Source organism: Muntiacus reevesi, chromosome 6, assembly GCF_963930625.1.
Source record: "Muntiacus reevesi chromosome 6, mMunRee1.1, whole genome shotgun sequence".
NCBI lineage: Eukaryota > Metazoa > Chordata > Mammalia > Artiodactyla > Cervidae > Muntiacus > Muntiacus reevesi.
This window is the reverse complement of record NC_089254.1, coordinates 105040246-105067301: the sequence shown is the minus strand read 5'-3', so window position 1 is coordinate 105067301 and position 27056 is coordinate 105040246. Positions and strand designations below refer to the sequence as shown.

At 43.3% G+C, this 27056-nt stretch overlaps 1 protein-coding gene across 1 annotated transcript in view; it reads right to left on the bottom strand.

Annotated features, from left to right (window-relative positions):
• Positions 1–27056, bottom strand: part of CNTNAP2 (contactin associated protein 2) — a 1529631-nt gene that overhangs the window by 472339 nt on the left and 1030236 nt on the right. The window contains exon 14 of the mRNA XM_065938525.1: positions 2680–2836. Within this exon, the coding sequence (XP_065794597.1) occupies positions 2680–2836 (157 nt within the window). The remainder of the gene's footprint in view (positions 1–2679; positions 2837–27056) is intronic.

Sequence of the window (27056 nt, the reverse complement as noted above, 5' to 3'; positions counted from 1 at the left end):
ATGTCATGTCAAACTTAATATTTTCAAAGCCAAACCCATCATCTACCCGCTGAACTGTTATTCCTTTGCCTGGTAAGGAATTTAACCATTTCCAGGTGCCCAGTGGGGAGCCTACCCAGACCCGTCTCTTTCTTCTTGCATAGTCATAACTATCAAGTCTTGGAGGGACCACTTCCCGAATATCTCACATATATTCCACCATATTCACTGTCTGGTCCTCGACGCCTTTCAAGAACCCTCGTGACTTCCTTTTGCTGGATCTCTGCCCCCCTCCCCACCCTCTCCATCAAGGCAACCTCCACAGGGCTCACTGCAGTGAATCCATCTCCCACCACCCACGGAAAAGAGTGGCAGCTCTAGAGTTTGCTGCCCACTGCTCAGCCTCGATGAGCCTTCTCCTCTCTTCTCCACATCACAGCCCAGATCTACGGCCCTGATGGCTCCCCAAGCTGGCTGGCCTCACTCCTGCCTCTCCTCCAAGTCAATCTTGCAAGGAAGAGTGTGCCCTGCACACCTTCAAGCATCCCTGACTCATAAGGACTGTCCTAGCTCCTCTCCCCTCTCCCTCAGTTGGACTTCAGTTTCCTTGCCCTGGTTTTGTTGGACCCTGCGATGTCTTCATCAGAGCGCTGGTTGTATTATGTTGTCTATCTCTGTGTGTGTGTGTTTTCCCAACTAGTTTTTGAGTCCTTGAGGACAAACACCATGCTCTATTTGCTATTGTATCCCGAGCCCTTGGGACGGCATCTGACAAAAACAAATTTCACTTGGATTCACACACAAGATCTCCTTTTTCTTTTTGAATATCTCAACTCCCCTCCACGGCAGGACAAAAGCACTGAACAGTGTAGGTTGCTTGAACAATGAACCACCTGGGAATAGCGCTCTCCCTTCTGGTCTGGGAGGCTGCACCGAAGTCTGCTCCCCAAGGCTCTGAGAGTCAAAGCTGAGCAGAAGAATGAATCTGCGCGAACCCGCACAACCTACTTGCAGACATGCAAATAGTAAGAAGTGACAAGAACATAGGTCAGAGAAAGGGGTTCCTGTTACTGCCAGTCTCTGTTTCACTCCCAGAACCCAGAAGACTCCCTGAAGAAGGAAATGGCAACCCACTCCAGTGCTCTTGCCTGGAGAATCCCAGGGACAGAGGAGCCTGGTGGGCTGCAGCAGAGTTGGACACGACTGAAGTGACTCTGCATGCACGCATGCATTGGAGAAGGAAATGGCAACCCACTCTAGTGTTCTTGCCTGGAGACCCCCAGGGACAGAGGAGCCTGGTGGGCTGCCGTCCTTGGGGTCACATAGAGTGGGACAGGACTGAAGTGACTTAGCTGCAGCAGCAGCAGAAGGCTCCCTGGCACAAAAGAGCTCCGTCAATATCAGTATGAGTGAAGGACTGACTGAGTCGACAGTCTGCCTGACCGAAAAGTCACCTTTGAAGACTGGGTCTCTCTGATTTCATTCTCCTGACTTCCAGTCTTTCTATAGTGTATCAATGTGTGTATATGTGTGCATGTGCTTGTAGACACATCTTTCAAACAAAATTAAAAATTGAATATATCATTATTTCCTCTTGACCATAAACCACAGTTAAAGAGTAATGATAGCTATTTATACACATGCACAGAAATTCTAAGCCACTGAAATGTATAGCCTCTGTTATGATATCATTTATTAAAAAAAAAAAAAAAAAAAGGCTTTTGGAAAATAGGTAGGCATCCAACCTGACAAGCACACAACTTTACAGGAAGAACTAGTTTTCAGTTAACTGGTAGGATGAACTTGTCTTGTAAACCGTCCTCTATGTAGTTAGTATCAATTAAAACCGGGGCAACTGTAGGCAACTGTGATCAGTCACATGAAGAAATACGGGGCCCTGCTCTCTGCTGCCACCCAGAGGCGGGGATGGAGCAAGCCGTCTCTTCCCGTGTTACAAGATGTGAGCTTTGTGGGAAGAACCGGACTCAGGCTTACATTTTCCACTCAAAACTTCTGGGGCCTTTTCCCCCACAGAACGACAGCTGATTTATCTTTATCTATTAAGGACACAGACACAGCCATTCGCTGTGAAGCAGGACAAAAGCCAGGAGAGGGATGAAAGAAACCCCAAATAGATCTTCTTTGAACTGATTTGTATCAGAGTTATAAACAGTTCGAGGCATGAAAGAAAAGCAGGCTGGCAAGCCCTGTTGCTGAAGACGGGAGCAAAGCACCATCTCCCCTTGCTTTTCCCACCTCTGTCTTTTTTTTCCTCCCTCATCCAGCTCCTCAAAGCAAACGCGGTAGGAGGTGGGAGCATTCACTGTAGGAGGCTGTTTGGGCTCGCACACGCCTGCACACGGCTCCCTGCCCGCGGCCACCCCCTGTATTGTCACAAAGCACATTTTATAATGCAAATCACTGTCTACTACATGCCTCATTATTTTCCTCTCTGAATAAAATATGAATACATCAATTATGTGTTCTTCTATTTCTAAATGCATACCCTTGTAGCACTGACCTCTTTCGGCTTTTATGGTTTTCAGAACGTTCCTGACATTTGTCAGCTGGGTTAGGCCCGAACCTTTCTAACCTCGTCTCTTATTATTTCAGCACTTTTCACACTTTCTCTCCCATCTAATTAGTCTGGCCTCCAGGCAGGCTGGGAGGGGAACTCGCGTGCCCGGCCCCTGCACTCACCACTGCTTGTAATCCGCGTCACAGTTGCAGTAGTATCTGGGGTCCGTGCAGTTGCGCTCGATGCCGCAGGCACATTTCTGAATTCCAGGCCCAGAGCCTCCCCAGTAGTAATGCTTCTCGTTGGCTTTGCCAACCCACCAGGTGTAAGGGCTCCCATCTGCAAGAAAGGGGAAGTGCACACTGAGATGGTATCTGCACCCAGCCACCATCGTGACACAGTCACAGCCCCCCAGCCCAGGAGCCGCATGCTCTCTGGTACCCAGACCCCCACTCAGCCCTCTTACAAGTCAGGGCGTTTCAACAGTAGGGAAGTGTAATAAGCAACTTCAGAGGGAATGGTAAGCTCAAGCTTTCCCACCAGGATAAGCGCCTCTTCTTCTGAAAGATTTTACATTCAAGCTCCCGGAGTTAAGAAGCCTGTTCTGTAAAGTGGCTACCCAGATGGGGTATACTGCAAAGTGTGAGGGTGTGTTCGTCAAGCATCAACTCTCTAATGTACAACTAAGTTCATGGTGAGTTGTGCTTGTCTATGCAAGAATAGTCATGGAGATGACAGACTATCAGAGGTCAATGTGGACTCTCATCATGGCCTAGTATGATCTTATTTTACAAGGAAGCAACCTAGGTACAGAAACATTAAGTGATTCTTTCAATTATACAGCAGAGCAGCTCCCAGACTGGAAGTTTGACACTTTTCTTCATAAGACATTGAACAATGCTCTTTATCCCATCCTATTTTGCTTTATTATTTGGTCTAATATTCACCCATTCATTCATTCATTCACTGGTCAGACATCTATTGCGTTTCCTTTATGTGTCAAACATTATAAGAAACTCAGCAGGATAATGGAGGAAAAGATACAGATTGAGTGTGGAATTTAATTATGGAGAGTAGGTGAGGAAGGGAAGTATCCCAGAAGAGATAACGTACTGGAGCTATGTCTTGATGCTTAGGTTACCCAGGTGAATAAGGATATAAGTGAGACAAGGACCCCCCAGGCAAAGGAGAAAGAAGGGTAAAGTTCTATACAGAGCACACATTGAGTAGTATATTCACTGATGGTAGAATAGGGCTGAAGAGATATATCTGAGAGGGAAGCAGGAATACGTCACATCAGACAGTGGGTGAGGGCCATAGTACAACAAACTTTGTCCAATTAAGCTATTTTGCATTGCTTTATTCTTGCTTTTCAGTGTTGATTTCCCCCTTTTTAAGAAAGCTGCACTTCATTCTGAAACTAATGGGAAACCATTGAAGTACTGTAAGCAGGGCATTTTCATGATCACGTTTGTGTTTGTAAAGATCTGCAGTGAGATGAAAATGCAGATTTTGGGGGATGGAGTCATGGAGGTCAGATGTGATGCTCCTATGTTAATACCAAAGGGAAATAATAAGATTGCAGTGAAAATGGAGAGGAAGAGAACATGCAAAGCGATGTAGGAGGTACAACTGGCTTGGGACTATTGGGATTTGGGTGGGGAGACGGTGTGTGGATTAATCCCAAATTTCTGGCTCAGGTGACTAAGAGGGTGGTGATGTGCTTCACCATCCAGTAGATCACAGGGAAGAAGATGGGAAATCAAGAGAATGAAGAAGAAAGGATGATGACCCTCATGCATGAAGTGGGCAACTGGCTCTCAGAGACTGGGTCTCAGGAGCATTCTCTGGGCTGAAAATCCCCTTTTAGGAGCCATCCGCCTAAATCACTGGCAGCAGGAGAGAAGTCACTGGAATCTTCTGGATTCCAGCAGCATTTAGAGAGCAGAAAAGAGGAGGAACTGGCCATGGTGAAGGGCAAGAAAGAAGATCGTCTGAGAGGGTGGAGGAGAAACAAGCAAAGAATTTCCAGAAGAGCGGTGTGGTCAGCATCGTCAGATTTCATAGCAGAGTTCATTAAGATGAAGGTTTTAACTTTCTCTTTTAGTTTGACAGCTAGACGGGGTTTGTGGAGAGGAGTTTCAGGGGAATGATGGGAAGAAGTGGCCAGGCAGCAGCAGGCAGAGGAGGGAAGGAAAAGGAAAGGAAGGGGCGGGGGGAGACCCTGAGCATAGCTGCCTTGCAGGAGCCTGGGGACTGAACAGAATCTGGTGCAGGCCGGGCAGCCAGCGAACCCGCACTCAACAGTGAGAATCTCCATGCGTGGGGCTAAAATTCCGTTCTAATCACTCGCCAGCTTTCAGGATGCCAGTGCACACTTGTCTCAAGCACACACCTGTGCACGTGCTTGTGCTTAGAAACAAAAATCTTGCACCCTGTAAGCTATCATCTAAACCAGACGTGCCCCAAATTTCTGGTGCCAGGGACTGGTTTCATGGAAAACGACTTTTCCATGGATCGGGGTTGGAGGCGGATGGTTTGGGGATGGTAAAAGTGCATTACATTTATTGCGCACTTTATTTCTGTTATGACTACATGTGTGTTAGTCGCTCAGTCATGTCCGACTCTTGGCGACCCCGTGGACTGTAGCCCACCAGGCTCCTCTGTCCCTGGGACTGTCCAGGCAAGGATACTAGAGTGGGTTGCCATTTTCCTCTCCAGGGTATCTTCCCGATCCAGGGATCAAACCCGGGTCTCCTGCATGGTAGGTGGATGCTTTACTGTCTGAGCTACTAGGGAAGCCCATGGTACACAATGATAGAAGTCAGACATTGGATCCCAGAGGGTGGGACCCCTGAACAGTCAACAGCACCTAAGCAAGTAACACAACAAAGGAAGAAAAAACCATATTGGAACCCTGTAAAAACTGCTCCTCTGTCTTCTCAGAGATGCCAATAGCTTTTCATTTCTGCTTTGTTTTATTTAGAGGTAGGTGATTTAAAGTTATAAAACTGTACTGAGAGTTCAGGCTTCATGTAATGAATGGAGTAAAATCTCTGAACTTGGAAAGGAGTTATGCAGGTATTCTTTAAGTGAAGTCACTCAGTCATTTCTGACTCTGTACGACCCCACGGACTTGCAGCCTACGAGGCTCCTCCATCCATGGGATTCTCCAGGCAAGAGTACTGGAGTGGGTTGCCATTTCCCTCTCTAGCTCCATACAAATTTCCGGATTTTCCAGTTGCGTTGACTTAATTTGGAAAAGTTAACCATTTTTCCCTTTGCCAGATCATTTTTGGTACCTGATTTTTAAGAAATACATTAGACTTGATCTGGCCAATAGTGGAGAGGGTGATTTCAGCACCATGCCCTGAGGGGAGAAGAAGGCAGCTCTTCCATTCTGAAACCCTGTCTCCCGTCTCTCTGTGGCCTGTCCCAGTGTACAGGGGGCTGAGTTTTCTTTTTACAGCCAACCTGTCTTGCTTCTCCCTTCTCTTTCCATCAGAGCAGAGGAACATATCCAATTTCTGATGCTTTTTAATATTGGAAACTTGGCCAATAATAAACTACTCTTATTTTCTTTTGATGTAGTCAAGAGTTAAAAAAATAATGCTTAAAAATTGCATTTATGGAAACAATAAAACCTGAACTGGGTCACTGGGTTAGTAAGCCGCATCAGGTCTCCGCTGATTCCATCCCTGGCCGTGTTACAGGAAGAGGACAAAGGTGGACGGTGCCATGCTGACATTGCAAAGGCCCCTGGGGCCTTGTAGGCCACAACCTGTCACTCAAAGTGCAGAACATGACCTGGACTGATTATCCCCTTTCGTCATCACACTGCACCTTTCCAAGCTTACCTAAAGCTAAATTCTTTCTCTGAGAAGAAATTTCGTTTACTCTCATTGCTTTGGGAAATTAGGGGATACTAACCCACATGGTGGAGGGGAAGAAACAATCAGACCACCTGAAGAACTGGAGGCAGCGGCTTAGCTGGCAGGAAGCACCCTTGTTCTGCCTGTACATGAAACAGGCAATGAAAGGGTCCATCTCAGAACGTCAGTTCAATTTCTGATTGTTCCTTCCGGGCGCCAGTAGAAACAACCTACCATGGTTACATTCTTGTCACAGAGAGTGATGATAAATTGCTCGAACTAGAGAAGCTGTGTGGCTCAGGATTCTTTATGGAATCAGGACAATGTCAGTCAAGGGAGCAAGGTTATCATCAGCTGCTCCTGTAGCATGGAGCTCTGAGGAATGCACTATAGGGGAAGCAGAGAAAGACACGCCTGGTTCCCACCACACCTACAGGGCGTATCAGGAAACCCAGGAGAGGAAGTCACACTATCAAGGGGTCTGGACCGCGGATGTTCTAGCAGGAGCCCCATGCTAGAACCAGCCTCACATGGCAGACCTCAGGTCCTGTAGAGAGGGACTCTCGACAGACATCAGGATGCAATCCAAGAAGATGATCAGCAGTGATCATGTTTCCCGTGTTCTGTGCAAGGAGACATGCGAGTGACCAGGGGAGAGGAGTTCAATCTCCCAGCCTTTCCCCCCATCCCCCACCTTTTACTCAAGTCACCTTCGTCTTACAAAGCTAATGTTCCCAGTTAGGGTGGTGCAAAATCAATGTTATTTTGTTCTCCTTCCTAGGAAAATAAGTTAGGTGCAGTACAAAATGTTTTACTGAGCTGTTTCCACATCTCCCAGGAACAGATGAATGCCAATAAGAACAACACATTCCAGAGAAAAATCAAGTTGTATCCTTTGTTATTAGCACTGGCTAATTTGGTCAAATCAAATCATTATAATTTATTAACTTGGCACATATTTTATATTCAGTGAGAAGAGAATGGTTCAACTTGTGTTGAGCAAAAAACTGCCTTATTTCAGTGCTATGCTAACGAAGTGCTACTTTTTGCTTTACAGATCATTATTTACCTGTTAATTGGCTTTGGAGAAAAGAAGTGAAAGGTGATAAAAATGGGAAGACTTTTTAAAAGACAAGAATAAGAAGTGGTGAGAAAAGAAACAATTTAATTACCCAGTGCTAAGAGTCCAAGAATTTCTCTGACCTCAGTATATGACGATTTTTGTTAACTACATTGAGTAGGAGTAATCCTTGCAGCAAGATTATGTACTGATAAACCATATTCAAGGTTAACTAGAAGCTAAATTATGAAAGTAAGGGATATTGTATTAAGACAGCCAGATATGGAGTGAATTAAATGATCACGGCACTTTGTACTCACTTACAACCAAATTTTATTATGTTGAGGATTCATTATGGTTGGATGGCTGAAGAAGAGAGGAAGACAAGAGGCAACTTGCTTTACTCAAGTTTAAAGAAGCCGGTAGATCTCTGTTATTTTCTCCAATAACAAGCTGTTTCAGAAATACAAGGGCAAATGCATGGGGACCGCTTGATACAAATGTGGCACATACCTGTGACTTTTCAGTATATTCTTTAGAACCTCGGAGTTAACGCAAAATAACCTAATAATCTACTTACAGAAACAGTATCCTGGCATAGCTACGATAAGACCCAGTACCGTCACTGGACATTTAATTAGTTCCATTCCATCCATTTCTACAGAATATTAAAAACAATACCAGAAAGGTTTATTGTCTCCAAGATGAAAACTTAAAAGCCTGTTTGGAGCTTGATGAAACTGAGCCTCATTATATCTCCTACTATCTGCTTATCTACAAATTACATTAAAGATTCGCTGGGGGCTTTTTAGCAGAGGAAACAGAGCTCTGCTTGGCGCCCCCTGCTGGCAGCTCCTTTACTGTACGCCCTGGGCTCAAGCTGTCTGGATTATTTTGGCTGTTTGAAGACCCCTATGGTGCAAGATCTCATTCTAAAGAAAGACTCATACTCTGAAGAATCTCCCAATACACTTCCATTCTTACCGCAGCACAACCCAATCAATTTTTCCTATACCCACCAGGGATAAGCTAATCCATGGTGACAATATGCTTTTTGTCATACGCTAACAAAACTCTGTTAGCCTTTGCCCTGCTTCATTCTGTACTCCAAGGCCAAACCTGCCTGTTACTCCAGGGGTCTCTTGACTTCCTACTTTTGCATCCCAATACCCTATGATGAAAGGGACATTTGTTTTTCCTTTTCTTTTTTTTTTTTTTGGTGTTGGTTGTAGAAGGTCTTGTAGGTCATCATAGAACCATTCAACTTCAGCTTCTTCAGCATCAGTGTTTGGGACATAGTCTTGGATTACTATGGTTACTTAATCCATGGTGACAATATGCTTATAAAGTAATCATAGTGATCAATCCATGGTGACAATATGCTTATAAAGTAATCAAAGTGATCAATCCATGGTGACAATATGCTTATAAAGTAATCATACTAATCCAAGACTATGTCCCAATCATTGATGCCGAAGAAGCTGAAGTTGAATGGTTCTATGATGACCTACAAGACCTTCTACAACCAACACCAAAAAAAAAAAAAAAACAAAGAAAGAAAAGAAATAATGTCCCTTTCATCATAGGGTATTGGAATGCAAAAGTAGGAAGTCAAGAAACACCTGGAGTAACAGGCAGGTTTGGCCTTGGAGTACAAAATGAAGCAGGGCAAAGGCTAACAGAGTTTTGCCAAGAGAATACACTGGCCATAGCAAACACCCTCTTCCAACAACACAAGAGAAGACTCTACACATGGACATCACCAGATGGTCAATACTGAAATCAGGTTGATTATATTCTTTGCAGCCGAAGATAGAGAAGCTCTATTCAGTCAGCAAAAAAACGAGACTGGGAGCTGACTGTGGCTCAGATCATGAACTCCTTATTGCCAAATTCAGACTTAAATTGAAGAACATAGGGAAAACCACTAGGGCATTATAGTATGATCTAAATCAAATTCCTTACACAGTGGAAGTGATAAATAGATTCAAGGGATTAGATCTGATAGAGTGCCTGAAGAACTATGGATGGAGATTCATAACATTGTACAGGAGGCAGGGATCAAGACTATCCCCAAGAAAAAGAAAGGCAAAAATGCAAAGAAAGCCTTACATATAGCTAAGAAAAGAGGAGAAGCAAAAGGCAAAGGAGAAAGGGAAAGAGGTACCCATCTGAATGCAGAGTTCCAAAGAAAAGCAAGGAGAAATAAGAAAGCCTTCTCAAGTAAGACAACCTTAATTGGTATAATTCTAGACTGTAGGTGCAAAACATTTTGGTACTTGTGAGAACCTTCCTCCTAATGCAAATGACCTATAGAGGAAGGAAGATAAAAGAGCCCTTACCCTAAGCTCCAGATTAGGCTTGGAGCAGAGAGGAAATTTGGAGGTGTTATAGCTACTACCTGACTCTTTGCGACCCCATGGACTGTAGCCTACTGGGCTCCTCCATCCATGGGATTTTCCAGGCAAGAGTACTGGAGTGGGTTGCCATTGCCTTCTTCAGGCAACCCAGGTTGCCTGAAGATCCCAACCCAGGGATCGAACCCAGGTCTCCCACACTGTAGGCAGATGTTTTACCGTCTGAGCCACAAGGGAAGCCCCATAGCTACTGCAGAGCTGTCCAAATAATCTGATAGGTATAACTTGAAAGATTGAGCAGGCCAGAATCCCTTTTTCCTTCAGTAAGAGGTGTGCACAGCCCAAGGGTTGCAGAGCCCTAAAGATGACGCTGACAGCTGTCCTTGACCCCCAGAACAGGAAGGAGGAACAGGCCACTAGTCCTGAGTTCTGGGGCTTAAGTAGAGGAAGCCTCTCTTTCTCACCATGTGAAACTGGCCCTTAATGCAATCACTTCCAGGCACTGGATCCAGGCAGCTTGTCTGAGGATCCTCAGAGAAGGAGGGGGCTCAGAAGGGACGTCATGGAGTGACTGCTTCTGGGATTTTTCCCTCTAGTGAGAAATCGGTATAGGGAAGGGTTTCCAACTGAACTAAAATAAGATTCATCTCAGGCTCTTGTGAACCATACAGATTTCCTGGCCTACAGAATAAGATCTACGGAATAAGAATCTCAGAGGAAATTCTTGAGACCCTGTCACTAATGTCCTAGTGATCCTTGTATTTATCCACACACTGACCTGGGGAAACGACAGCGTGGCTTCACTTCACAGAACAATTGTCCCCTTGGTACACCAGTCCAGGGCCTGTTTTCTAGGTTCGATCTGATGAAGTCATAATAGTACTGATCACAGCAACACCTCCACTTAAAATTTACAATTATTTTTTCTCTGAATAAGTCAGTCACTGTAATCCCCCCTTTTACTTTTTGCAGTTTCATAACTACAATCCTGAGTCCGAATGCCTATATTTTATCATTTAGACTAAGAGCTTTAAAAATGAAATTAAAAATCATGTATCTTGGCATTTTCATAGGCACAAGAGCCTATCAATAAGCCACCTATAACTTCCATGAAATCACTTGGCTAAACCAGATAATATTATTTTTTGATTCCCAACCATCTAGTTCTAAGTTGTCCTGTGTTAAGAAAAAGACAAAACAAAGAATGAATCCAGAAATGTCCTGTGGAGTTCATACTGCAGACAGTGATGTGAAGTTGGGAAAACTTATAATTTTGAAGTTATAATATAAACATTCAATTTGGCATCAAAGGTGAACATTTTATCTCTCTGTGATTGAATGTCACTAAACTCATTTGATTAGGGCTGAATAGAAATGAATGAAGCTGATTAGCTTCACGTTGCAGCTTTCAGAATTACATCAGATTTTACTGTATTTTATTAATTTGAATAGGGACCAAATTTAGAAATGGAGAATTGAAGTTCAGATCAAGATGGACCTCAACTGAAATGCTAATCAATTAAAAATTAATTTCACTGCGTAATATTTAAATTTATTTTATTGAATTGAACTTAATAGATTTCAATCAAGGACTGATTCCACTGAGCAGAATTTGATTGAGTTGAATCAAATCACTTTGAATCCTATTCAAATGAATTAGATTTTGTTAATTTGAATGGAATTGAAGTGGCATATTAGATGGGAGTTTGTAATTCTGAGCAGTATTAAAGGGAACAGAATAGACCGACTCACTCTAAGTCAACTTGGCTTCGGTTTCTATAGCGGTCTTGGGCCTTCATGTCCCCTCAGCAACTCTGGTTAATTCCTTTGAACCATCGCCCCAGTAACAAATGTGATTAATAATACCGACATGATCGAATGGAACCACATGCTGTTTGTAGGACACAGGAAAGCACTATCTGAGTCTTTTTACTGGAAAAACCTTGGCCAATTATTTCAATATTTCTTTTCCTCCTTATAGAACAAGTGAAGAAGGAATTAACTGAATCCCAGGAACAATGATTTGCATGCATCCTGGCTGCTCCTTTTATTTTAATTCTCCATTAAGTATGGTAGTCATCTGATAAAACATACCATCTCTCGGCCTATTATTTATACGGACTGTCTTGATAGGCTGTGCCTTGATTTTATTTATTTTCATTTTATTTTAAAATATAAAACAAGCATCTCACTGGAAAAGATGCTGATGGCGGGAAAGACTGAAGGCAGAAGGAGAAGGGGTGGCAGTGGATGAGATGGTTGGATGGCATCACCAGCTCAATGGATATGCTGCTGCTGCTAAGTCACTTCAGTCGTGTCCGACTCTGTGCAACCCCATAGACGGCAGCCCACCAGGCTCCACCATCCCTGGGATTCCCCAGGCAAGAACACTGGAGTGGGCTGCCATTTCCTTCTCCAATGCACAAAAGTGAAAAGTGAAAGTGAAGTCACTTAGTTGTGTCTGACTCTTCGAGACCCCATGGACCGCAGCCTACCAGGCTCCTCCGTCCATGGGATTTTCCAGGCAAGAGTACTGGAGTGGGGTGCCATTCCCTTCTCTGCAATGGACATGAGTTTGAGCAAACTCCAGGAGATAGTGGAGGACAGAGGAGCCTGGCAGGCTACTGTCCATGTGGTTGCAAAGAGTCCAACATGAGAAACAGCAACAATAATTATGACAGCCTTGTGCCTTGATTTCTGAGCACACAGAATAAGAGGGAAAAAAAAATGCACATTAGACATCATAGGAGTGGTTCAGACAATGGGTCCTGTGGGATTTTGCAGAAGGGAGTGATTACCAAGGACTAAAGCACATTGGAGAGCCTCCGTGAAGACACAGATCTGACTGCAGCTCTGATGGACAGGTAGGTTTTAGAAAACTGTAAAGAGGATATGAACTTTTCAGAACCTGAATGGCTGGGCTAAGGTGTGAAGCTTAAGGTGTGAAACATCCAACTTATTTCAGGAAAGTGAAAGTGGCTCATTTGTGTCCAACTGTTTGCAACCCGTGGACTATACAGTCCTTGGAATTCTCCAGGCCAGAATACTGGAGTGGGTAGCCTTTCCCTTCTCCAGGGGATCTTCCCAACCTAGGGATCGAACCCAGGTCTCCCAAATTGCAGGCAGATTCTTTACCAGCTGAGCCACAAGGGAAGCCCATGGTTCATTTCAGGAACCATGGGGGTGGGGGGCAATCAGTTAGACTGGTGGGGTCAGTGTTGAGAAGTAGAATTTGTGGTTGGAGAAATGGTTATGAGTGTTTTCATGATATCTGCACTTCAGTTTTTTTTAGTAATGAGAAGTCAAAGTTTTCAACGGACATGAGTCTGAGCCAACTCCAGGAGATAGTGACGGGACAGGGAAGCCTGGTGTGCTGGGGTCACAAAGGGTCAGATATGACTCAGCAACTAAACATCAACAATCTTGTGTTAAGCCACTCTATACAGACCCACATTACTACATTCAGTCCTGTTGTGTTTGGCTGTTTTCTGCCCTCAGCTCCCCTGCAGACAGGATGCTCCATGTGGATGTTGCTTCTGTACCTCCAGCTCCTAGCATTTACAGCAGGTAGATGAGGACTGGCTGTCCCAGCAAGGGGAAGGGTAAAGCTTGATCAACATCAGGATTTAGTAGGTCACTGATGAACCTGAAGGGCAGTGTCATGTTTCCAACAATCAAATTTCAAGAGGTCAAGGTAATGAAGACCTAAGGAAGTAGGCATGAATGAACAAAATAGGGAAGCCCCATGAGAGGGACCGACCATGGGGGTTGGTCCAACCAGAAGCATCTGGACCAACCAGAAGCAAGTGCAGATTCTACAAGACAGTGGGGGTCTTGAACATATTTGTGGTCAAAAATCAAAGAAATTTACAAAGAGGAGAAGATGAAAGCTGTGATGATTGGGCTGATATTGATCAATAACTACAATCGCTATGATGACTCACTGTTTATTCCCAGTGGGCATTAGCCTGAATCAACCCCACATAAACACGCCTCTGAGAAGATCTTGGGCTGGCTTCCTCATCTCCAGCTCACTCTGATGAAGACATCATCAGGGGAGTTGCGAAAAGAACAGGAGGGAAGGATAAGCCTTAATGCCAAGGCTTCTTGAACTAATCCTGTCTTCTCTACTATTTATCAAGTTAAATGAGAAAATAAAAACCGGTGGCATTAAAATAATTAGCCTTGACCTTTAACCCTGTCGTAGTATTCTCAAGACAATACCCTGCTACTATCTGAAAAACATGGGCATCCTTTAACGGCAGAGTAAGTCACTGCTTATATAACGGGCAACCCGAGGTCACAGATCACACCTGCTGTTTAGTGGAGGCTGAACGCCTTTCTTGTTCACAGGGTACCAAACCCACAGAGTCACTCATTATCCATCCATTACCGGGCCCCTCTCCCAGGGAGCTAAGATGCTAAAGCCTTTCTTGACAGCACAGCAGTTAATAAAAGTGGCACAAGTTCAAAGTCCTCCGATCTCACAGAAAAACAGTGAGATGACAGAAATTCAGTAACAATCATGTGTCATATTATTCAAGTGGGCAAAAGGGATGCTTATTCAAACAGCAAAACCTTTAAAATTTGCTCTCATTCTTTTTTATCTTTTCTCGACAACAAAAGAATTGACACTCGAGCACAGAAGAATTGTTTCCCTGTAACTATTTAACTAAAACTTGTTTTATTAGTCTGCTTATTAACCTGGTGATATTAAATGAGATTCTTCAAAGACCTGCACATCATGCCAACTAGTCACTTTTTTCTCCCCCAGCAAGGCAACTGATTTCAGCGTGATTATAATGAATATAACAAATCACACAATGTTCAGATGCATTCTTTGGTTACTGTTGCCTTGGAGCTCTGGATGAGTAATTTTATTAAGATGCTTATTAGGGAATAAACTCCAAAACTTAGCAAAGCCACTTGCCTCTCATTTTAATTGCTAATTTTCCTTATAACCTGCCTGGACTCACTGTCCCACCTTATATTAAGAATAATACCTTTCTCTATTTCTCTTTTGCTAACCTCTTGCTTGTCACTGGGCTTTTATCCTGTTGTCGTGTCCACCTGGAGCCAGTCACCCCTTCCCTGGCTGTGCTTGGCTTTCTTCAGGCTTCAGCTTAAACGTCATGTCCTCAGAGATGATGTCTGGGACTATCCATTAAAAGCTGGGGCTTCTATTATGCTCTTTCTGAGCACCCGGCTTTTACTGAATTACACTGTTCATCGCTATCTGCAATTACATCATTTGCCTTCTTGTTCACTGTCTGCTGAATGTAAGTCCCCGAGAGCAATGGCACCGTCTTTCCCACCTCTGCTCCACCTCCTGCTCTTAGTTTGACACAAGGGATGTTTGCTGAATTTACACTGATAATTATTTTTGCCTATTGATATTAGACAAATCTCCAAAGTAGCCACACGTCTGTTGCTGACTCTTCAATGCAAGTCACCACCCTGTGCCCAGGTGGAAGACACAATCTTCCCTGCAGACATTCTCCACGTCCCACTCCCATCTCCCTAGAAGGCAGAGGGTTATTTAATCTCTTAGGATGGAGATCAGAGTCCCTGCACTTGCTCCTTGTCTCTCGTCGACTCCATCATTCTTCCTCCTCCATCTCCCTCAAGTCCCTCCCTGCTTCCTTCCTCCCCTCTTCTAATCTGGAGCATCACCTTAGTCTCCTCTGCATCTCCTCATTCCAGGTGTGCTCACTCTGAACACATCCTCTCACTCTCCCCGGGGAAGTTTTCACAAAGACTGCTTTCTTCAGTAGCTGTTTGCTGCCTCAATGTCAAATCCAGTCTCCAGACCCTCTATAATAAGGATTCTGCCTATTCCATGGAAGGAAAGCTATGACCAACCTAGGCGGTGTATTAAAAAGCAGAGACATCACTTGGCCAACAAAGGTCCATATAGTCAAAACCATGGCTTTTTGTAGTCATGTATGGGTGTGAGAACTAGGCTATAAAGAAGGCTGAGTGCTGATGGACTGATGCTTTCGAATTGTGGTGCTGGAGGAGACTCCTGAGAGTCCCTTGAACTGCAAAGAGATTAAACCAGTCAATACTAAAGGAAATCAACACTGAATATTCATCGGAAGGACTGATGCTAAAGCTCCAATACTTTGGTCACCTGATGTGAAGAGCCAACTCCTTGGAAAAGATGCTGGGAAAGGTTGATGGCAGGAGGAGAAGAGGATGACAGAGGATGAGATGGTTGGATGGCATCACCGACTCAGTGGACATGAATTTGAGAAAACTCTGGGAGATGGTGAAGGACAAGGAGTCCAGGCATGCTGCGGTCCATGGGGTTGGCGACTGAACGACCACCACCTCCATCTCCACCCTCTGCATTCCCTGCTCCAACTGCATCTGCTCCCTCTTTCTGTCCTCTAGCTGTTCCAGCCATGCCACCTGCTGCTGTTCCTCAAACATGCAAGCTCACTCCCACCTCAGGTCTATTGCAGCTGCCATCTCTCCCTGGAATCCTCCCTCCCTAATATTCACCAGATCCCATCCTTTCTCCATTCGGCACTAATAAGGTGCTCAGTGACACCTTATTAGTGCTGCTCGCTCTTAATAACCTGCCTAGAGTAGCATCACTCCTCCTCTTCCTCCCCGCTACCCAGACCTGTTTACTCCTCAGCATTTATTATTGCCAGATACATGACACACTCCTTTGTTTATTGTTTACTTTCTGTCTCCCCTTCCTCCCACTAGAGTTTAAGATCCATTAGAGCCCAGCTTTTGTTTCTGATCTTGGATAAATACTTGATAAATACTAGTGTGTGTTCAACAAATATTTTCTCAAACACATAAATGTAAGTTCTTACTTCTATTTTTTTTTTTTCCCAATCCAAGCAAGTAATGAAAAGGTTATATGCACATTCTGGATTCTGGTGTTTGGGAATTTAAAATTTTGTTTTGGCTTTACCTTCACTATGCTTTGCCCTATTCGCTGATAGTTGATTTCACCTGAGGCAACTTTATCCTACCTAATCACAGTTTCCTCTGGCCTCAGGTGATTTTGGAAATACTGCAATTTGTCTCTGAAAAGTCATAGCAATTATGCCACCTATGTAACCATCACCAAGCACGATTCACAGTCAGCACTGGTGTTTACAACTGTGTTGGTCCTTTGGTATGCCTCATCCATTAGCAATGATCCTATTTGTGAACCTTGCATCTTGACTTCACACTATATCCCAAGGCAGCACTAAAATCAAACCTTAATTCTGAATCTAACTTCTCGGGAAGCTTAATAATCTACTCATATCTTACATTGATTTTTTTTTTTAATGGTAAACCAAGGACCTGTTCTGACAGTTTGTCATGGGCTATCATTGTGCAGGTTGATGTGAGGGGGACGAGCAGAGGTCCGGCCCAGCCTGCAGTCTGTTCCCTTGGCAGGGTGAGACTAATTGGCCCGCAGACAAGGACAGTCCATATTCCAAGTAGCGCCAGGCTTCTATATTCTGGGAGACCCTGGTATAGACAGCAGTCGGCATCAATACAGCACCGTTTTCTAGACCTGCAACACAGGTCATGTTGTACAGCCATTATCAGTGTTTAGAATCATAACAGGAGAAAAATTTTACCAAAATAAAGAAATAAATTTAAGTTGTAAGTTGCCTGTTATGTTTGCAAAGGCAGGCAAATCTGAGTTTAAACAAACAAGTAAACAGTACATCACTGCATGTATTTGTTGAAACAGAATCTTTTCTATTAAACTTTGCAGTCAGTTGTAGGGTTGGATTTCTTGGGTTCTATCCTCAATTCTTCGCATCCTTTGGGATTGTGCATGCTAAGTCGCTTCAGTCATGTCTGACTCTTTGTGACCCTATGGACTGTAGCCCGCCAGGCTCCTCTGTCCATAGGATTCTTCAGGCAAGAATGCTGGAATGGGTTGCCATGCCCTCCTCCAGGGGATCTTTCTGACCCAGGGATCGAACCTGCATCTCTTATATCTCCTGCATTGGCAGGCAAGTTCTTTACCACTAGTGCCACCTAGGAAGCCCCTTTAGGGTTACAGTAATGTATAATTAAGGCTGATACACTGACAGATTTCTAGGAAATTCTTGAGATACACAGCATAACCATGTGAAGTAGGGGGAAGTAATGTGCTGTGCAAGCTTAGCTCATAACCTGAGGCTCTTGGACAGATATCGCTTGGTCAGTACTCCAGTCCTGGGAGTGTAGTATTTATACCTCCAGCATAACATAAATCCTACAGGTATACAAAGGAGACCCTAGAGACTCACCAGGTGACCAGATTATAATTGTGGACATAAAGCACCACCTAGTCTATACACAGTTGATCCAGGCACCATCTGCTTGGGAGTGGAGCTCAGAAAACTCTGTCTCTTCCCAGGCAGACTTCCAGACCTTATGTATTGCAACCAGTGGAAGCTTGTCTATGAGACAGAGATCACTGCCTGGCAGACACTGGAGTGGGAATCAGTGGGTCTGTATTCCAGCTCTCCTTCCATGGTTGTCTTCACATCCCATTCCTTTCTCCCTTGGACTCTTTCTTGTTCTGTAATCTGGGGCCACAGACCTTGATGGTCCTTGCTTCTGGCTTTACCACCACCAGGACACTCTAACTATTCTGTCTGTGTTTTAAGAAGTGACCTAATTGGTTTATGTCACAGCATCTGTATTTTCTAAACATTTCACATGTTGTAGTAACACCACTCACACTTGTTCCCACTGCCAGAAATATTCTCCTCCCCCTCTTTTTTTTTTTTTGTTGATATGTGTTCTTCTCTAAACACACATGCTGTTTTCCCGTTCAAGCTTTCTCTGAGTCTCACTAGCAGAGGGAGGTATATTTTCATATGACAGTTACAGTTTGTCCTGTCTGCTGAGCCTTTATCATGTAGCACTATTATCACCTGTTAAATGTCTGCCTCCCTCAGACTGTGACTATTTGGAAGTTGGGAGCCAAGTCACTTTATCTTCATGTTCTCTGCAGCTCCTGGAGTTCATAATTGTCATTCAGTTTAAAGGTATTAAATGGTGCATGAATACAATCCTGTGGCTACAACACACACCTGTGATCACGTTCACACTGTGTATGTATGTCTAGGCCCACCCTCCTACCTGAGCGCCAGGCTTGCATTTCTAACAATGAACTTCTGCAGGTGGTCATGTTACAGATGCCTCCATCTCAACCTGTCTCCAAGAGAACTCACAGTCTGCTGTTGCCAAAACACATGCACCCACTTGAAATTGTGACCTAAGGAGCTTCCTGTTCACTCTTCAACTGAGCTCACCTTTTGTTTCACAGAGAAATCATATGATCATCTCAACGGATGCACAAAAGCATTTAACACAATTCAATGTCTATCCACGATAAAAACTTTCAATAGGGTTTCCCTGGCGGTGCAGTGATTAAGAGCTTGCCTTGCAATGCAGGGAACACCACCTCAATCCCTGGTCTGGGAAGATCCCACAGGTCGTGTGCAGCCAAGCCTGTGTGCCATAGCTACTGAAGCCGCATGCCTAGAGCCCAAGCTCCACAACCAGAGAAGGTACAGTAATGAGAAGCCCATGCATTGCAGCAAAGAGTAGCCCTTGCTCGCTGCAAATAGAGCAAGTCCACACAGGAATGGAGTTCCAGCATAGCCAAAAATAACTAACTAACTAAACGAAGTTATTTTAAAAAACCCCAAAACTCAAAGTGAGTACAGAGGGAACATCCCTCAACATAACAAAGGCCAAATACAACAAGCCCACAGTTAACATCAGTTTCAATGCTGAAAAGAGGAAGCACGTTTCCTTTAAGAACAAAACAAGGACACTCACTCTTGCCACTCTTATTCAACACAGTATTGCAAGTCCTATCCACAGCAATTAGTCAAGAAAAAGAAATAAAAAGCATCCAATTTGAAAAGAAGAAGTAAACCTATTACTATTTGCAGATGATATCAGAGTCTTTTATGGTTCCACACAAATTTTAGGGTTATTTGTGAAAGATGCCACTGGAATTTTGATATAGATTGCATTGAATCTGTCAATTGCTTTGGGTAGTATGGGCATTTTAATATTAATTCTTCTAATCTGTGAGCATGGAATGTTTTTCCATTTATTTAGGTCTTCTTCAATTTCCTTCATTAGTGTCTTATACTTTTGAATATACAGATCTACTTCCTGTTAAATTTATTCCCAATTTATTCTCTTTGATGCAGTTATAAATGAGATTGTTTCCTTAATTTCTCTTTCTGGCAGTTCATTATTAGTAAATAGAACCACAAGTTTTTGTGTTGATTTTGTATCCTGCAAGTTTACTGAATTTGTTCATTAGTTCTAACAGTTTTTCTACAGGAAACCCAAGAAAAAAATCCAAACATATATGGTTAATTAATTTATGACAAAGGATTCAAGAATACACAATAGGAAAATGATAGTCTTTTCAATAATTGGCATTGGGAAAATTGGACACCCACATGCAAAAAAAAAATAATAATAATAGTGTTTTCTGTAGAAAACCTGCATGATCCATGGAGGGGCGATCATGCACAAAACCTTGCTGACTCTGTCTGTCGCCCATGAGGAACCACCTTCTGCACGTGGGTGGGGAAGGCTGTGTGCCTGTGCAGTGATGCATGGAGCCCTGGAGAAGGGGGAGTTTCAGACCCTGCACCAAGGAAGCACAGACCTCTGCCCTAAGAACCCCTGCTTCTTCGGAACTGAGAGGGCCAGAGTGAGCTCTGACGCTGCAGGAAGGAAGGTTTTTATTCCATCTGTGAGAAAAGTACTAGAGAATCGGATCTCATCTCCACTGTTCTTTATACTTTCAAAGTTAATTTCTCACACTGTGTTTGAACAGCAGACACGGGGTTTTCGTCCGACTGTCATGACCCATCTAAGGAGACCCGCCGGGAAGGAAAGCCACGAGTGCCCGTATGTGATGGGGGACCCTGTCCCCCAGACAGCCCTCCACACCTCTTGCACTCTGCGCCACCACAGAGGCTGTAAACGTGGGCAAAGCATGCTATTACGTTGCTCTATTTTTCTGTGTATTTCAGAGCATATGTTCCTCTCTCGTATCACTCATTTCAATAATATATGGTTTCAAAGACACAATTTCATGCAGATGCAGGAGAAATAGAACAACAAATTCAAAGCTCATTGTGCCACCAGTCTTTTGATTAAAGTGCCCTTTCTAGAGTGGTAAACATGACACTTCTCCCAGCCCCTGCACAGACGGATCGCATGACTAGATTGCTGCATTTTTATTGCAGGACCGTGCTGCCCTTGTTTGAATTGTCTTGACCTTTGAACGATCCTGTATTAAAAGATGGAAAGTCCTATCTTTCTCCAGAATTAGTAATCTGTAATAAAAATAGGAAGGCGCGTTTGTTCATATCGGGACGGTGCCTGGCAGAGTCACGGCCAATATGCTCTTGACAACTTCATTTTGCTCCTGGAAAGAGCCGTTTAGTGACCCTGGGTCTGAGTCCAGAGAAGACGACACTTGCCTCAGAATTCAGAGTTCACATGGTAGTTTCTGCAGCCAGCACTGGAGGCCAGGTTTTTCTCACGGAACCATGGTCACAGGAGTGTCATTTGCTCTGGGGAAGATGCTGTCAAAAGTCCCCAGAGTGTATCAATTTGCTACTTTGCCAATTGAAAGCACCTAAAAATTACCACGTTCAGAAGTGTACCAGACATTGTATTAAGGCAAACGTCTAAAGATTGTGAAATTACTGCTTCCTAGATCACTGAGGACAAAAGAAAGTCTCCTTAACAATAGCTAAGGTTAGTGCTAAGCCAGCACAAGCCTGTGCTCCTGTGAAAACCTTCACGGAGTGCACGCTGAGGATAGCAAGCCCATCCAGAAGGCAATTTGCAAGGATATTAACCAGCATCTTGATGGAGCCCTATCAGAAGAAAGCTGGGAATAATATTAAATAAAACATTGAAACTGAGCCCAGAAGCTTCAGTTGTTAAGAATTTACTCAGTAGTATTATGGCTTGTCATCATCAGACTTAAAAGAAAACTAATGTGTATCTTCTCAAAATGATTTGACATATGTTGCCTTATTCTTTCCAGTATAAAATCAGGGTGCTTTAAAAAGGACCTAACATGATTTTTTCTCCCCATAAGAAACAAAGAAATATTATAGAGTGATAATACTGGGCTAAGTTTAATTCATTAAACTTGAATGACTAACTCTAAATCTACAGAAGTCTGACCTCTGTGTCTGGCTTCTTTCACTTAGCATGATGTTTTTGATGTTCATCCATACTGTAAAATGTTCAGTCACTAAGACATGTCTGACTTTTATGACCACATGGATTGTAGCCCACCAGGCTTCTCTGTCCATGGGCTTTTCCAGACAAGAATACTGGAGTGGGTTGTCATTTCCTTCTCTAGGGGATCTTCCTGACCCAGAGATCGAACCCACGTCTCCTGCATTGGCAGATATGGATTCTTTACCACTGAGCCACCAGGGAAGCCTGCTGTAAGATGTATCCACACTCAATTCCCATGTATTACTGAGGAATATTCTGCTACATACTACAATTTGCTTATTTATTCACCAGTCAATGGATATCTGGATTATGTTTTGCTATAATTTTTAAACCCAAAGGTAATTCACTTTTCTCGAAACAAAACAATCTTCCTTAGATATCATATTCTTTAAAAGAAAAGAGAATATTTTTACCTGTCTTTTAAAAAGAACAAGAAAACCTCTAAACTTTCCATTAAAAAAGATACTTAAATGATGACAGACACTGTTACCATCAGAGCTTCAAGAAGCATCCACAGACTCAGTCTGGCCTTACCAAAATTGAGAGATGAGAAAGCTGAGTGCTAGAAATTATGCAGGGGAAGACCAACAGTCTCTCTAAACCATGCTTTTCCTAGGGTCATGGCCTTGAATTTTCCAATATAATTTGTCAAATGGCAATAGTCAAGCTGCCACTAAACACTGGTGTGACACTGTCAGATCATGCTGCCAAATTAGACTTTTCTTCTCACATGTAACTTCTTTTAATGACTTTCTATCTTTAAAGACCAAAAGTACTAAATATACAGGCTCAAAGGCCATACAATTTATAGCTGCTGCAAAAGAAAAAAAAAACCCAGCTAATATCTCTTATTTATAATTAGGATAAAAAAAGTCTTTCTCAACTGTTTGAATAACAAAGAAGAGAAACAATTCAATGGGCTATTTATAAAAGTTAATTTTCAATATGTTTTATAGCTGTGAAATAAATGAATAGCTTTGCCAAAACTTTTTATTTAAAACTTTCTGTGGCATAAGACTGATGTGAGATGGAATATTTATTTCAGTTTCAAGTCTTGGTTAAGTACAGTTTTTAGTTCTTTTATTAACCTTTACATTGCTTTTTCACTCTTGGTGCTATATTAATGGGCATTTCTCCAGATGGTGTTCCAAAGATTTAGCCCTGTTCAGGGCATCGTGGCTATTATACATGGATTGGCTGATTGATTACTTCTCATTTATTCTGGGACCTGAGAAAGAAGAAGAAAAAAAAAAGGCCCTGACAGCTGGCAGCTTGCAACTAACAGCTAGATTGGGGAAAAAGCCCAGCTCCACAGAATATCAGCAATCATCAAGCAGGGTCACTTCATGACCTTGGTGAAACAAGGCCGAAAAAGACTTCATCATGTCTAAACACACAAACTCTGGGAGTTGGTGATGGACAGGCAGGCCTGGCGCGCTACAGTCCATGGGGTCGTGAAGAGTCGGACATGACTGAGCAACTGAACTGAACTGAACTGAAACACACAGAGCCCTGTGTGGCCACAAAAATAACGAAGCAGCTCCCTCTCCTGACTTCCACGAGTGGGTATGCTTCCTTTCATACTGACAAATAGCCCCACATAGCGTGTCCCTCTTGCCTCTTAGAGAAAAATAGTAACCTCTCAACCATCACATTGCATCCACTTCTCCAAGTGATCTTCCCAACCCAGGGATCGAACCCAGGTCTCCCACTGTAGGATGATTCTTTACCAGCTGAGCCACAAGGGAACCCCAAGAATACTGGAGTGGGCAGCCTATCCCTTCTCCAGGGGATTTCTCAACCCAGGAATCGAACCAGGGTCTCCAGCATTGTAGGTGGATTCTTTACCAGCTGAACTATGAGGGAAGCCCCAAGAACCCTGAGTCTAGAATAAATCTTCACTGCTTTAAGATGTGACATATATGCCTGCTCAATCGTGTATGATTCTTTGAGACTCCATGGATGGCAGCTAGCCAGGCTCCTCTCTGTCCATGGGATTTTTCAGGCAAGAACACTGGAGTGGGTTGCCATTTTCTCCTCCAGGGATTCTTCCTGACCCAGGGATCAAACCTACATCTCTTGCATCTCCTGCATTTGTAGGTGGATTCTTTTACCACTGCACTACCTGGGAATTCCCATATTTGTTTAAACTCTCCTCCAAATCACCTGCCACCACCCAAATCCTATAAACTCTCTCTGGTCTGTTACTAGAACACCCCCAGTGGACTGATGGTTTACACCTCCCTCAGTGCAAGAGGCTCAGAAACCTAACTTCCCCTTCTGTGTTCCTGGCGGTCTCTGCCTGGTAGGCATCACAAACTAAACACTACATGAATAATAAGTGCCTTATTTCTTGAGAAATTCCAAAAGAGCCAAAATAATGTCTTGTATAATGGTGCACGAAGTTGGGACACAGAGGCAGAAGGCTCCTCCACTCTCATAGAGCATTCATGATAGTAAAACATGTGCGGTGAGTGAAGTGGAGGTTCCTTCTTTCTGGCTCTGCCACTGGTTTTTTCCGCTAAGGGTTTCAGTGATTTTAAAATCAGTTTCATTTGTGTATGTAAAGTAATTTAAAAATGCAAGAAAACAAAACAAAACAACCAACCATACTGGGTTGTGAAAGAGACCCCATCCTAGGCCAGGAGGATGAGCCAGAATCTATCTCCTCCTAACCTCCAAGGGGGTTAAGCTACACAGGGACCCTATCTTCCTTATGTTCCATTTTACAGCCAAGGTGATCTCTACCTGTTTGGCTCAGGTGTTCTAGCTCCAATAAAAGCAGACGTGGACTCCAAGAACGGGAAGAATGTATATGTAAGAACAGAGGTTGCTACTCATCTATGTAAAGATTTGCATTTTTTGAGTGGATATTAGGAATAGGCTCATCATGGCATGATGGCTGAGTATGTACACTCTGGCACAAGGCTGGGGGTCAAGGTCTCAGCTGGGGCATCAGTGAAATAGCTTCTCAGCCTTGCCATAATGTCGAAGAACTGAACCACAGTCTTGAGAATTTTCCTATTCAATGAACCTCCCTCCCTTCCTTCTTTCCCACCTTCCTCCACAAAGTCAACCTGCTTTAGGGTCTAAGGCATGTCTCCCAGTCTCCTCCCGTAAGCAGTTTTTGGCAGGAAAGAACTCTTTGCAGGAGGCCCTTTTTTGTCTTGTCACTCTAGCAAGGCTATATTGCAATGAACCCTAAGCTAGGCACCCTCATGCCCTACTCACCTCTAACCCAAGCACACCTTCGAAATCTTTTGATCACACCATGCCTTGCCTAACTTGTCGGTTCTTTCCATAGGTTATAGAAGTGGAATTGAAGAATAAGTAACAGATGACCAGATCTCTTCCCTAGCTTCCCCTTCAGTAATCTCCCAAATAAACTGTGAACACATTGTGTGAACAAGACAGCATCTACAGAAAGATCGCAAGAAGTCAGCAAGTCTGCACACAGTGGGGGTGTTGATGACTCTGACCCCTTTCTCAATAGTTAACTGAGATTACGTCCCTTTTCTCTTCAAAAACTCTCATGGCTGAGCAGAATCTTCAGAGTTGGATCTGGGACATGTGTCTACCTTCTCCCCAGAATGCTGGTTTCAGACTTAAAGCAACGTTGGATTTCTACCAACATTTGACTCTCCAACACTGAATGCTGAGCAGTGGGCAGCTGGACCTGAGTTTGGAAACATCTAACTCTTTCAGCATCTTTTCAATCCCAGTCAAATTTCATAAATCTCTTGAACGTTGAATCCTGTTTTAGCATTTGCTTCTTAGATGACCTGAGTTAATACTTGAGTCCTACCATTTACTAGCCTCATGACCTTGGGCATCTAAGACACCTTTGCCTCAGTCTCTCCATCTGTTAAATAGGCATAATAATAATAATGCCTGTCTCATAGGATTGCGAGTTATTTTTTATGTTTCCCCCACTATTAGCAAAAAGTGAGATGCTTAATATATATTTGTTAGATGACTTAAAAGAGGCTCACAATGGTCAATTTAAATGGTAAACTGATGAGCTGTAAAATTCTCTAGGCTAAATTATAAGCTGATGTGAAACTGGGTCAGCCCATTCTATCCTTGACACAAAGTTATTAGCCTCAATCTATATTTTCCATCACTCTGCAGTCTGTCCTCAAGCAAGGAGACAAGAAAACCAAAACCATAATGAAAATCATTATTCAGGGAGACTTGTGTGTCCCTCTGGATCAAAAGTGAGTCTTTACACTGTAGTTTATTTTTTTACTTCCTTTCCTCAATTATTTTGAAATCATCACTTTCTGGAAAGCTGCAATTAATATCCCTTTATTATTTCACTTACTTTCTTTGTCTGTGACGTGCTGATTTTTGCCCCCAGAGTGGATTCATTTCTTTTTAGCTCTGTCTGCATAAATTTAGCTCCTTCAACAGTTCAGTTTGAAATTCTCATTTTCTGAACACATTGCTGTCAACCTAGTGTCTTTCCCTTTTATTATATTCTCAAACCTTTTTTCCTTTCAAATTCATACTGTTTGGGGCCTAATCTGAAAGCAAGACCCTATGATCAAACCATGCATTCTCATCCTACTTTATATAATTGATGCATTTGTTTTCATTTTGAAAATGACGTGCTGATGCAGGAACAAAGCAACAATGCATTGTGTCATATACACAGCGAATGATTCCAAGATCACGGGGAGCAGGGAGAGTTGCTCAAAGTGGCTAGTTTTTGCAGCCAAGTTTTAGCTTTTTTTTAAACCTTAAAAAAATTAATTGGAGGATAACTGCGTTACAATGTTGTGTTGGTTTCTGCCATCCATCAACATGAATCAGCCATAGGCATATACACGTCCTGCTACTCTTGACCCTCCCTCCCACCCCATCCCAGCCCTCTAAGCTGTCACAGAGCACCAGGTTTGAGCTTCCTGTGTCCTATAGCAAAGTCCCACTGGCGGCCTGTTTTACATACGGTAATGTTGCTGTTTCAATCTCACTCTCTCAATTCGTCCGTCCCACCTTCTCCTTCC